Raw genomic sequence first — 11,606 nt, forward strand, 5'->3', positions numbered from 1 at the left:
TGCACCCAAACTAAGTTCGTTTAGAATCACATGATTAGAGACTCGTAGGTCATAGTCAAAGTATAACTATTCGTCCACAAAACATCTTTGGTGTCTCAGGTCTAAGGACCAATTATGATACCCTGACATGAATAAACCTGATTGACATTTTGGTACAATAATATTCATGGATTCGTTTAGTTCAATTCTATGAACTCTTTCCACTAAAGAGCACCCACTATTTGTCCTTAGTGTTTCCACAATAATAGTTACTAGAACGATTGTACTCATCATATGAGTGAGGCGGGAAAATGCTACTCTATTCAAATTCTCTGATGTCTTTCTCGAGTATACTTCGAATAGGAATATTTTGAACACATGCTTAAAGACTAGTGATCTTTGTATCACAATCTCGTCATAATTCACCAAGTCCGATCATGTATTCATGGACTTCATTTTAATCATGACACATGCATTATAATGAATATGTTATATAAATGAACATGAAACGAGATATGGAATGTGTGATTGTCTTGTCGGTCGCATATATTTCCATCAATTTAATGTTAAGTTATTTGTTTTCAAATGTTTAGGGAACATGTGCAGAAGTGGATTTGCATTGATATGACTAAGGACATGAGTATTTCCATGCCAAACATTCCACAACCTTTTGGGCAATGGCATGCGCAGCAACACTAATGCGTTGGTGGTGAAGGGGAGGACAAAGAGAAGATTAATATCAGCTAGGACTCGGTCATTTTCAAATCACGATATGTCAAGATCCAATAGTCATTTCAATCTCAAATTTTGAGGTAGCTTCATCTTTTCTCCATCTTTCCCTCGATACGAAAAACTATTTCGGAATATTGGGAAGTGGAAAAAACACTTTGAACTTTGCCCACCCCTAGTTGACCAAGAAGCGCACAACGAATCTATAAAGTAAAATTTTCTTGCAATTGTTAAATTCATTTGGTGAGTTTCTTCTTTCCTTCTTTATTCTAACCCTGTATTTTTCCAAATTGCTCACCATGGGAAAAATATTCATGACATAGGATTTCTAACATTAAGGGAGAATATTGATAACATGAAAATAAATAAATCAATAGCGTTCATATTATACAAATTTATACATCAAAATGTACATATTTGTATGTTATCATTGATTAAAGTGACTTTTACATTTTATGAGTACGAACTTAGTGTGATTTTATGATTTTTACATTTTTTGGTATTCTTGCAAATCTTTATGACATTAAATTTCTTAAGAAGTTATTTTTCTAAGTCTAGAAATTTTTTTGAATTAAAGGCATTAATTTCTTTCCCCCATTGTTCTGCATTTTTTAAAGAATTTCTAACCACTAAGATTTTCTTAAGGCATTTTAGTTCATGATTGCTTAAGGCATTTTAGTTCATGATTTCTTAAGGCATTTTAGCTAGAAATGCATTTTAGATTTTCTTAAGGAATTTAGTTCATGATTGTTTTCATTTCTAATGTTCGGTTGCCATGTGGAACCCTTTTTTAGGCTAGATTGTGCCCTTGGGTTGCTGAGATCACTACCACAAGGGCATTCAAGGATATTTCCTTCCTTTTTTATTTATGTTCTTATTCTTCTCTCTTTCTCTCTCTTACCTTTCCGTCGAGTCTCAGGAAATATGTCAGCCAATCATTACATGTCAAAGATAAAAAGGAAATCATCATTAGCAAATCACATTGTGTAGCGGGGTCCTGCTGGCGTCCAAGAGGATGAGAAAGAACAAAGATCCAATGTGGAGATTAAGTGAAATTCAGATAGTGATATCTTGAGATCCAACCATCCGATCTGATTAATTCCTATTATAAATTCTAAGGGGGGTTTCATCTTTTCATCGCCTATCCATCTATTTGTTGGATTATAAAATTAATTCCTAAAATAAATTTTGAGGGGATTTTCATCTTTTCATGGTTTATCCAGCTGTGTGGTTGGATTATTAAATTAATGATTTAAGGATAGAGAAAATATTTTGATGAAGCTCACCCCAACCTAGTTGTCTGGGACAGATACAATTTCTGCTTCTGAAGTCAAAACTGCTTGATTCTCGACCCAATTTGTAAGTTTCTTCTTGAGTCTTCAATTTCCTTCTTGATTGTTAAAAAAGGCCAAGGCATGGGAGACATATTCATGACCTAGGAGAATTTTGGATGGTTGAGAGGTCTTACTTGTATTCAAAATCAAGATCTAAACATAGAGAACTTATCAAATATGTTTGCCATCATCATTACCCTCTTAAGTTCATTGATCTATATCAAACAATCCAAAGAATTCAATTTCTCCCATTTTCTATCCACTATCTATCATTCTCTCTGAATCACTCTATCTACTTTCTGACAATTCAATTTTAGTTTTACAATTCAATCACTCTATCTACTCTCTTCCAAAACATTATGGTCTTACGATTCAATTCTATATTTAGCCTATCTGACCCTAAAACCACAATGAACTCATTGATCTTCATCCTAAATTTGAATTTCCAATTTTATATTTAAATTATTCAATAGATACCAAAATTAAGAAATCAATCTTGTGTCATTGATATCTGCAAAATGATCTCGATGTTTTCTGGAAGATTTGATCTCAAATTGCAGTTCTGAAACTTTATAACCAAAATTAAAAATCTATAAAATTCTCATAATTTTATGAAAATCATAAAATAAGAGTCATATATGTAATTACTATTTTCTGTCATCTTCAATCCTTTTAATCAAGATATAAAATCAGAATTTCATATATAATATCCTCCCTCTAGATCAACCTCTTTCTCATCCTATGTTTTATATACTTTGAAAAAGGGAATCTTAAATTTTATTGTATATGTGTAATGGCCAATGTCATGATTAAATTTCCATTTAATTGACACTAATTTTAGGGTTATCAAGCATCATTCCATCCAAGAGTGAAAGCAAAAATCCAAAGTAAAGAGCAAGTATAGAGCAAGATGAAGAGGCTCTTACTCTCTTACCCCTGCTATTTCCAAAAGTATCAGGAGACAAGGGTGATAAAGTAGCAGGAAGACTTGGGAATAAGGGTATTATTTCCTTGTTCTTTACTAGACACGTGCCTGTTGATATTATGGGACTCTGGTTGGTGTTGTCTTCAACCCTTTAGGAGTACCCTCACAAATGAAAACTATTCATCCTCCAGAAGAAACCATAAGAGGATTTGATACTTTTAGTTAGATCTGCAAGAAGCTTGTGGATATCCTTATGGACACAATGCACATGAATGTAAAATATACTTCTGTCCATCATGTCTTCAAGTGAGAAAATTAAGACTATCATGTCCATCATCTTGAGGCGAGGTCTTTTGGATCAGAAATCGATGATTATCTTAAGACTCTCTAGGTGGTAGAATCCCTAGGAGAAAAAGTCAACAACCATTGATGACCCAGGGACTTGGCCCCTATTTATAGGACGAGGAGAAACGTAGTCCTCTTTTGTCTATCTTAATGATTCCCATCATTATAATTAAGATTCATTTAATTTTAATAATCATGTATATAAATCTCGTAATCCAATCATTAGCATAACTGAATCACACTACTTGGGATAGATAAATGATAGCTTAATAACATGCAATTATATAAAAGTATGTATAATTTTCCATAGATAAAGAAACTTGCTCTCCCTCTCTGCCTCCCTCTCTCTTTCTATCTCTCCCTCTCTCTCTCGCTTTCTATCTCTCCCTTTCTCTCCCTCTCTCTCCTGCTCTCTTGCTCTCTCTCCTTCTATCTTTTTCTCTCTCCCTCTCACTCTCTCTCGCTCTCCCTTCCTCTCTTTCCCTCTCTCTCTCTCTCTCTCTTCCTATCTGTCTTGCTCTCTGTCTCCCTCCATCTATCTCTCTCTCGCCCTCTCGCTCCCTTTCTCTCTCTCTCTCTCTCTCTCTCTCTCTCTCTCTCTCTCTCTCTCTCTTCCTATCTGTCTTGCTCTCTCTCTCCCTCCAACTATCTCTCTCTCGCCCTCTTGCTTCCTTTCTACCTCTCTCTCTCTCTCTCTCTCTCTCTCCCTCCATCTCTCTCTCTCTCGCCCTCTCTCTCTCTCTCTCTCTCTCTCTCTCCTTTCTCGCTATCTCTTTTAATCTGTCTTATAATCTCTCCATCTCTCTCCCTCCATCTCTCTCTCTCTCGCCCTCTCTCTCTCTCTCTCTCTCTCTCTCTCTCTCCTTTCTCGCTATCTCTTTTAATCTGTCTTATAATCTCTCCCTCTCTCTCCCTCCCTCTCTCTCTCTCTCTCTCTCTCTCTCTCTCTCTCTCTCTCTCTCTCTCTCTCTCTCTCTCTCTCTCTCTCTCCTTTCTCGCTATCTCTTTTAATCTGTCTTATAATCTCTCCCTCCGCATCCTTATCTCTATCGTGCTCTCTCTAAAACTGTCTCTCTCCGGTTCCCGGCGGTCCCATGGACCGGCGTCCGCTCTAAAATTCACTCGTGGCCGCGTCATGCGGGTCCGGATCCTGGGACCGCCGGCCCTCTTTCCGAGCCCCATCTGCCCGGACGAGGTATCCCATATGAGACGGCCCATCGACCACCGCCCTCCACTGTTCCATCCTAGTAAAGTCGACTCGTTCATGTTTGACCAAGTATGAGCTTAATTCCAGCCCCTGATTAGCGCGTATGGAAGACATCCAGAAAAAAACTAAGTTCCGGGTAAGATGCGGAAAGGGACGAACAAAGGCTCTTCTTCTTCATCTAAAAATTAAGTTTTTCTCAGTGTCTATCTATCTATTCAGAACAATCCAGAGCTCATAACTCAGAAGGATCTCTTAATGGCCTTAAAATCCGCAGATTCGATGCACTCTTTTCCCCGCCTGTGGGAATTCATAAGTTTGAGGAGGGCGCTGGCCTTGCCCTTGGTGGCCTCGCTGCAGCCGACCTGGAGAAGAAGCAGAAGCTTCTGAAATGCACCCAGCTGTATCGCCTCCGCCATTGACGCCCTGGCTCTTTCCTTCGTCTCTTCTTCTGCGCCTTCCAAGAGCTTCCACAGCGCGGAAACCGCGAAACCAGTGGCCAACGGGGAGACGCGAAGGATCTTCTTCACCAGGAGAGGAACAGCCAGCGCGTGCTCGTACGCGGCCAACTTCCCCTTCCGGCACCCTAACAAAGCGTCAAGAACGCCGACGATCGTCTCCGCTGTGCTCTTATCGCAGTCCACGAGCGCGTCCAAGAGGAGTGGAACCATGCCCAAATCGACGAACTCAGCGGCTAAGTCCTCTCTCAACGTGGCCATGCAGAAGATAGCCACGAGAGATGCCTTGGACGCCTTCGCGGATACTTTATCTCTGAACATCTTCGCCATCGCCGCCGGCCCGCCTTCTTCCGTCGTCCATTCCGGCGATATCCTTCCCCGGAAACGGCTACTCAAAACCCGGCTACCCATCGTTGACATGAACAGCGAGAGAATGGGGGGGTTTGGAAGATATAAGGTACAGTTTTTTGCCGCGTCTAGAGCGTACGCTTTAGCGCGTGGAGGAAGGGTGGGAAAGAGAAGAATCGGTATCAGGGTTTGAACGTTGAAGGAAGAATATAGGGTGCGAGCTGGCGTTGACGGTGTTATCTTCCGTCGGAGGAGGTGAAGGAGTCGGCGAAGCCGGGCGGGCGGGTGGGGAGGCTGGTCTCGGAGGAAGCGGAGCTGGTGAGGAAGGAGGGCCTCGGGCTATCGGGTCCGAGGGCGCGCCACTTGGCTAGAGCCTCAGGAAGAGACAGGCTCAGGTCGATGCCGAGCCCGTCGTCGCCGTCGGGTCCGGTGGGCTTCCACGGGCCAGCGAGCCCGGAAAGAACGGCGACGGCGTGGCTCATGTCGGGCCTCTGGTGGGGCTCGCTGGCGCAGCAATGGCCGGCGAGCTCAGCCGCGGCTCGGACCCCGGCTCGCGCCGCGGCGTCCAGCTCCATCGCCGGGTCCGCCACCGACTCCAGCGCCGCCCGCCGGAACCACGCCACGAGATGAACGCTCTCCTCCGGCCGGCTCTCGTCCAGCGCCTTCCTCCCCGAGATCAGCTCCATTAGAACCACCCCGAAGCTGTACACGTCGGCCTTGGTCGTCACCCTCCCCGTCGCTGCCCGAGAGAAACCAAGCTCAGCCCAGATCCGGAAACCCTAAAAAATCGCCAATTTCGAAGGTTTCAGGCTTACCCGCATACTCCGGCGCGAGGTAGCCGAAGGTCCCGGCGAGGCGGGTCTCGAAGGAGAACTTCCCGTCTTCATGGGCGAGTCTCACGAGGCCAAAGTCTGAGACTTTCGCCCGGAGATCGTCCCCCAGGAGTATATTAGAGGGCTTGAGATCTCTGTGTATGAAGCTCTGCTGAGCTAGGCTATGGAGATACTCGACCGCGCGGGCCACGTCTAGCGCGATCCTGGCGCGATTGGCCCACGACAGCGGCGCGAGACCGAGCGGCTCCCAGTCGAAGAGCCGCTGGCTCAGCGCGCCCATCGGCATGTACTCGTACACGAGCACGCGCTCGTCGCCTTCGAGGCAGTAGCCGAGGAGGGAGACCAGGTTACGGTGGCGGACTCTGGACAGGACCGAGATCTCGGACCGGAACTCGGCCATGGCCTTGGAACCGACCGCGCCGGGCTCCATCCTCTTCACCGCGATGTTCGTCCCGTCGTGGAGCTCCCCGCGGTACACCGTGCCGAACCCGCCGCTGCCGAGAACGTTCTTCTCGCTGAACCCGCCGGTGGCGTTCTTCAACAGTTGAATGGAAATCCGCATGTTGCCGGATTCCACCATGCAGGCGTCGCCGCCGGCGACGCTGTTAACGGTGCTGCACGACTCGCTGGCCGGCGAGCTGCCGGCGACGGTGATCTTGACCAGCTCCCGGCCCGAGCCGGACCGCCGCAGACGGACCAGCGACGGGCTCTCCGAGTCCTGGTCCGGCTCCCGGGCTCGCTTCCTCCTCTTGTACAGAACCAGGATCGTCAGCCCGAACAGCAACCCCCCGAAGAAGAGCCCCAGCACCGAGCCCACCACCACGCCGATCGACCCGGAGGACGACGACGCTGCCGGCAGAGAAGACTGCACCGGCGGCGCAACGCCAGCAGCGCCGCCGCCTTCCACCGCCAGCGCCGGATTCCCGGAAACGTTGATTATAACTCCGCTAAGAAAGAGGGGAACGGCGCCTGAGAGAGAATTGTTCGACAAGTCGAGATCTTTGAGGCTCGGCAGCGAGGCCAGCGACGGGGGGATCGCCCCCGACAGGTTATTGTTCGAGAGCCAGAGCTTCTGGAGAGATTTAATGGCGGCGAAGTCCGGCGAGATAGACCCAGAGAGGTTCATCCCTCGGAAATTGATCACAGAGATGTTCCCTCCGCCGTCGCAGCTTATTCCCAGCCACCCTAGACAGGGGTCGTTCCCCTTCCAGCTATCGGCGAATTTGGGGGGAAACTCTAATGACTTTGCCACCGAGAGCAGCGCGCTGACTCGTGGATCGCAGTCGCCGGGAACGGGACGGCAGAAGCGAGCCGTCTCCGGGTCGACGTCGACGACGACGACCGACTTTGAGAACACCGGCAGCGGCCCTTGAAAGTGATTATTCGCTAAGGTCACCTTCCTTAGACTCGGTAGCGATAGCAGAGAGCCGGGGAGAACGCCGGTGAAGCGGTTGTCCCTCAGCCCCAAGTCTCGGAGATTGATCAAAGCGGAGAACTCCGGCAGCGGCCCGGAGAAGGCGTTGGACTGTAACCAGAGCTGGGAAAGCGAGGTCATGTTCTGAATAACTTTCACGGAACCGGTTAACCGGGCGGTGCCTCGCTGGTTGTTCAGCCAGAGGGTCTGCACCGGCGAGGAAGCGAAGATTTCGGGAATTTCGCCGGAGAGGAGATTGTAGGCCAGGCGGAGGCGAGAGAGACTGGGGAAGGCGGAGCCCAGAAAGGCCGGGAGCTCGCCGGAGACGTTGGCGGCGTTGGCGGAGAAGTTAACCAAAGAGGACGCGTCTTGTAGGCTGACGGGTATCTCCCAGGGCTCGAAAGGGTTGTAATCAAGGCTCGCTTCTTGCAAGGTGACCATGCCGGAGAAGAAGTCCGAGGGGATGGAAGAGAAGAGATTGTTGTGGAGGAGGAGGCTTTGAAGGGAGGAGAGCCCAGCGAGAGATGGTAGAGGCCCGGAGATTTGGTTCTTCTGAAGTTCAAGCTTGACCAGGGCCGTGAGATTGCGGACTTCCGGGGCGAGACGGCCGGCGATCCCGCTGTCTCCGAGTTGGATCGCCGTGACTCGATCGCCGGTGCAAGAGACGAAGTGCCAGGTGCATGGCTCGGTCGGCTTGGTCCAGCCCAGGCCGATCGCCAGGGCTCGCATTGCCTCCGCGTCGCCCGGCGCGGCCTGTCCCCCCGCGCCGCCCCACAGAAGCCCGGCCATGGCGACGAGCCACAGCCAGACGACTTCATACCCGTTCATCTTGGATGATGAACGACGATGGGTTCTCGAGGAATTCTTCGGCGGCGGCGAGAACGTGAAGTTGGGGGCGAAATCCCCGCCGCCGATGGCGGACGGAGAAGGAAAGATGGGATGAGGATGACGATGGGTCCGCTGCGCAGGCCTTGGACAGATAATGAGGACGTTCTGCCTTTCAATTATCGGATAAAATAAGAGAGAAGTGGGAGGGCTATTCATTGAGAGGTGCCTAATATGATAATGAAAACAGTTATCGGTGGGGAATATTTTTGCAGGGTATTCTTGATTGTGTTTCGGAGTTGCTGGCAAAGAGCTTGATCTTCGGTTAGTTCCCATTATGATAGATAGATACGATAGATATCACGTGATGGGTGCCCACCTTCCCGGGTCCATGTATTTCCGTGAGCTGTCTCCCAAGGCAGCGTGATACTGCGCAGCCGCTAGCTGGCGCCTTTAAGTTTTAAGTGGAAGACCTTCAGGATATATGATATTAACTGGATACATAATCAGCCATAAAGTATGGGAATATAGGTAGATGGGATAGGGATTGGACATATCGACTCGAATAATTTTACTTTGGGACAAATAACGGTCAGTAATCGTCTGCTACTTCTATTTCTTCCTTTGATTTTACTTCGGAATGTTCAACAAGGAAACGTGGAATTACTTGTACAGTTGTACCTTGTTTCCTAGTGAGTGTTAGTATTCCACCCGTACAGAAAGTGTCAAATTTCGAAGTGGAAGATTGGAAGGAAGACTTTTCTAATTATTAGGGTACATTACACGGACTTTACAGATCCCACATCTCTATTCTAGCACGTTGAACTGAAAAGTTGTTTCCAGATATTTGTGTGAGTTGCATAGTTCATGATGATCTTGTTAACTAGAAATTTATTGTTTTCATTTCCACCCCAGCCGACGTGGCCGAGTCCTATCGCCATGACTCGGCTGAGTAGACTGCCGTCGACTCGGTGAGTCATCACCGCGTCGACTCGGTTGGACTCAGTCGAGTCGAGCAGTTCGACTCGGTCCCTTTAGGCCACGTCGACTCGGTCGACAATGGCCGAGTCGGACTGCCCGACTCGGCCGATTTAGACCGAGTCGACTCGGTCGATTCTGACCGGGTCGAATCGGTTGACCCGGCCGAAACTGACCGGGTCGAACTGGTCGACCCGGCAGAGATAGACCGGGTCAAACTGGTTGACCCGGCCAAATCTGACCGGGTCGAACTGATCGACCTGATCGAATCTGACCGGGTCGAACCGGTCAACCGGGTCGAACCTGGTCCAGCTGACCGAATCGACCTGGTCGACCCGGTCATCTTTGACCGAGTTGACCTGGTCGACCCGGTTGACCTTGTCAACGCGGTCAACACTGACCATGTTGACCGAGGTGAGTTGGTCAATGTTGACCAACCCAACTCGGTCAACGTTTCCCAGATTGACCAAGTCTAGGCGACTTGATCAACCCTTCACCGAGCGATTCATTGGTCACTTTTGACTTGACCGTCCCGGTTAATATTGACCAAGCTCACCATGCTGACTCGGTCAGCATTGACCGCGCCGGCTCGGATAGCATGGGAAGTGCGGAGTTGGTTGACCCCAAGGTCAACCACGCCCATGTTGACTATTTAGTCAACATTGACCAAGTTTACTCCTCGGTCAACATCGATCAAGTTGACCCATTGGTCAACTCTAGATCGCATTTGACTACTACCCTATCAGACTTCACCCCAGCGCAGAGTGACCAGTTGGTCAACCCTACACAGCTTGACCCGCCGAAGCCCACTCGAGTCAAATTATATGCCTTGGCCAATCCTGACCAAGCCAACCAAAGTGACTCGGGAGACGCGCATCGACTGAACTTGAGATCCCGTGACCGTCCCATCCCGGCTCCAGAAGCCCCACTCACACAGTCCGCAACGACCTCACGAGGTGCGGAAACACCTCCCACAACGACTTGGGCAGCGAGAGTGGCAGGCACCTTACCTCACTCCCCAAACCCACACTTCCCCCTCGTTATGCTGATACGATCCCGACGCGGGGTTACACCGACTCTGAGGGTATACGCTTGGTTACCTTCTCTGAGGAGGAGGTAACACGAATGGCAGTGCCATTCACCTACACATTGATCGGGCGGTTCGCTACGAAGCGGCCGCTCATTGATGACATCATGAGAGTCTATACAGCACCAGGGCATTTCCTTGGACAGGTGGTTATTGGAGCAAGGAATCACAGGAGCGTCTTCATTCGATTCCAGCTTGAATTTGACTTTCGGAAGGCCTGGAGCCGCACCACCTGGACGAACAACGACTCCACGATGCATACCTACCGGTGGACAGCCGAACAGACGGCAAGCTCACGCGACCATCTTCCCCACTCCGTCCCAATGTGGATAGGATTTCCTGGCCTACGACCACATTTATTCACACCTACTACATTGGAATCCCTTGCTAGTGCGGTCGGCACTTTCATACGCGTGGACAAGGATGTCCATCTCTTTAGCCACCCCGGCTACGCGAGAGTGTGTGTCGAGGTTGATCTACTTGCCCCCATACACCGCATGATACTCATTCGCAATGACGATGAGTTGATTTATCAGTCCGTTGTGTACGAAAACCTCCCGCGGTTTTGTACAAACTGCAGTGTACTAGGCCATACCCTTCACACATGTCGCCAAAAGGCGATGAAGACTCCCTCCACTACGGAGGAGGTATTTCTCCCTCCCTAGCCTACGATGACTACATTGCCGCAACGACTTCAACTACCTAGGGACGACGACCTACTGAGAGATAGTCATTTGGGCCGCGCCATGTGGCCACACTGGTGCAACCCACCATTGTATCCCCTTCTACCTCATGAGCCTTAGTGGCAACTAAGCCTCCAACGGCTAAGCCTGCGCCTTCTACCTCACACTAGGTGAAGAAGGGTGCTGAGAAGCGCACAAAATCCCCACCACGGGCTCGAGAAGCCCCCTCCCGTAAGGGAAAGGAGGTCAGTGTCGCCCCACTGACCTCGAATACCTTTGCCCTACTGACGGTACATGAGGGCCTCGACACTAGCGCTCCCATTACGGCTACACGTTCCATTCATACCATCCGACCCACCGCCTCATCTCCTCATCCACCTCGCGGGTCTGGCCCTTCCCGCCCATTACCTCCTTCCTCGCGCCACTCACTTTCACCAGTCCCATCATCCCCTCATACCTCACCC

The 11,606-nt window shown here is 49.1% G+C and overlaps 2 protein-coding genes across 2 annotated transcripts; both read right to left on the bottom strand.

Moving 5' to 3' along the window:
* Window positions 1-4,669: 4,669 nt before the first annotated feature.
* On the bottom strand, window positions 4,670-5,563 carry LOC144713785 (U-box domain-containing protein 21-like). Its single transcript, XM_078588469.1, has one exon. It carries the CDS (start codon window positions 5,392-5,394, stop codon window positions 4,759-4,761), a length of 636 nt encoding a protein of 211 aa, XP_078444595.1. The 5' UTR covers window positions 5,395-5,563; the 3' UTR covers window positions 4,670-4,758.
* LOC144713784 (receptor protein kinase TMK1-like) lies at window positions 5,402-8,597 on the bottom strand. Its single transcript, XM_078588468.1, has 2 exons — window positions 6,138-8,597; window positions 5,402-6,061 (listed from the first exon to the last, which is right to left on the bottom strand). Exons 1-2 carry the CDS (start codon window positions 8,395-8,397, stop codon window positions 5,559-5,561), a joined length of 2,763 nt encoding a protein of 920 aa, XP_078444594.1. The 5' UTR covers window positions 8,398-8,597; the 3' UTR covers window positions 5,402-5,558.
* Window positions 8,598-11,606: the final 3,009 nt, after the last annotated feature.

Source organism: Wolffia australiana, chromosome 16 (assembly GCF_029677425.1).
Source record: "Wolffia australiana isolate 7733 chromosome 16, ASM2967742v1".
Classification (NCBI taxonomy): Eukaryota; Viridiplantae; Streptophyta; class Magnoliopsida; order Alismatales; family Araceae; genus Wolffia; species Wolffia australiana.

Excerpts from the sequence above, each read along its gene's own strand:
- LOC144713785 (XM_078588469.1), bottom strand. The coding sequence starts at position 5,394 with ATGTCAACGATGGGTAGCCGGGTTTTGAGTAGCCGTTTCCGGGGAAGG.
- LOC144713784 (XM_078588468.1), bottom strand. The coding sequence starts at position 8,397 with ATGAACGGGTATGAAGTCGTCTGGCTGTGGCTCGTCGCCATGGCCGGG. Across the intron at positions 6,062-6,137 it reads CCTCGCGCCGGAGTATGCGG|CGACGGGGAGGGTGACGACC; the intron begins GTAAGCCTGAAA and ends TCTCTCGGGCAG.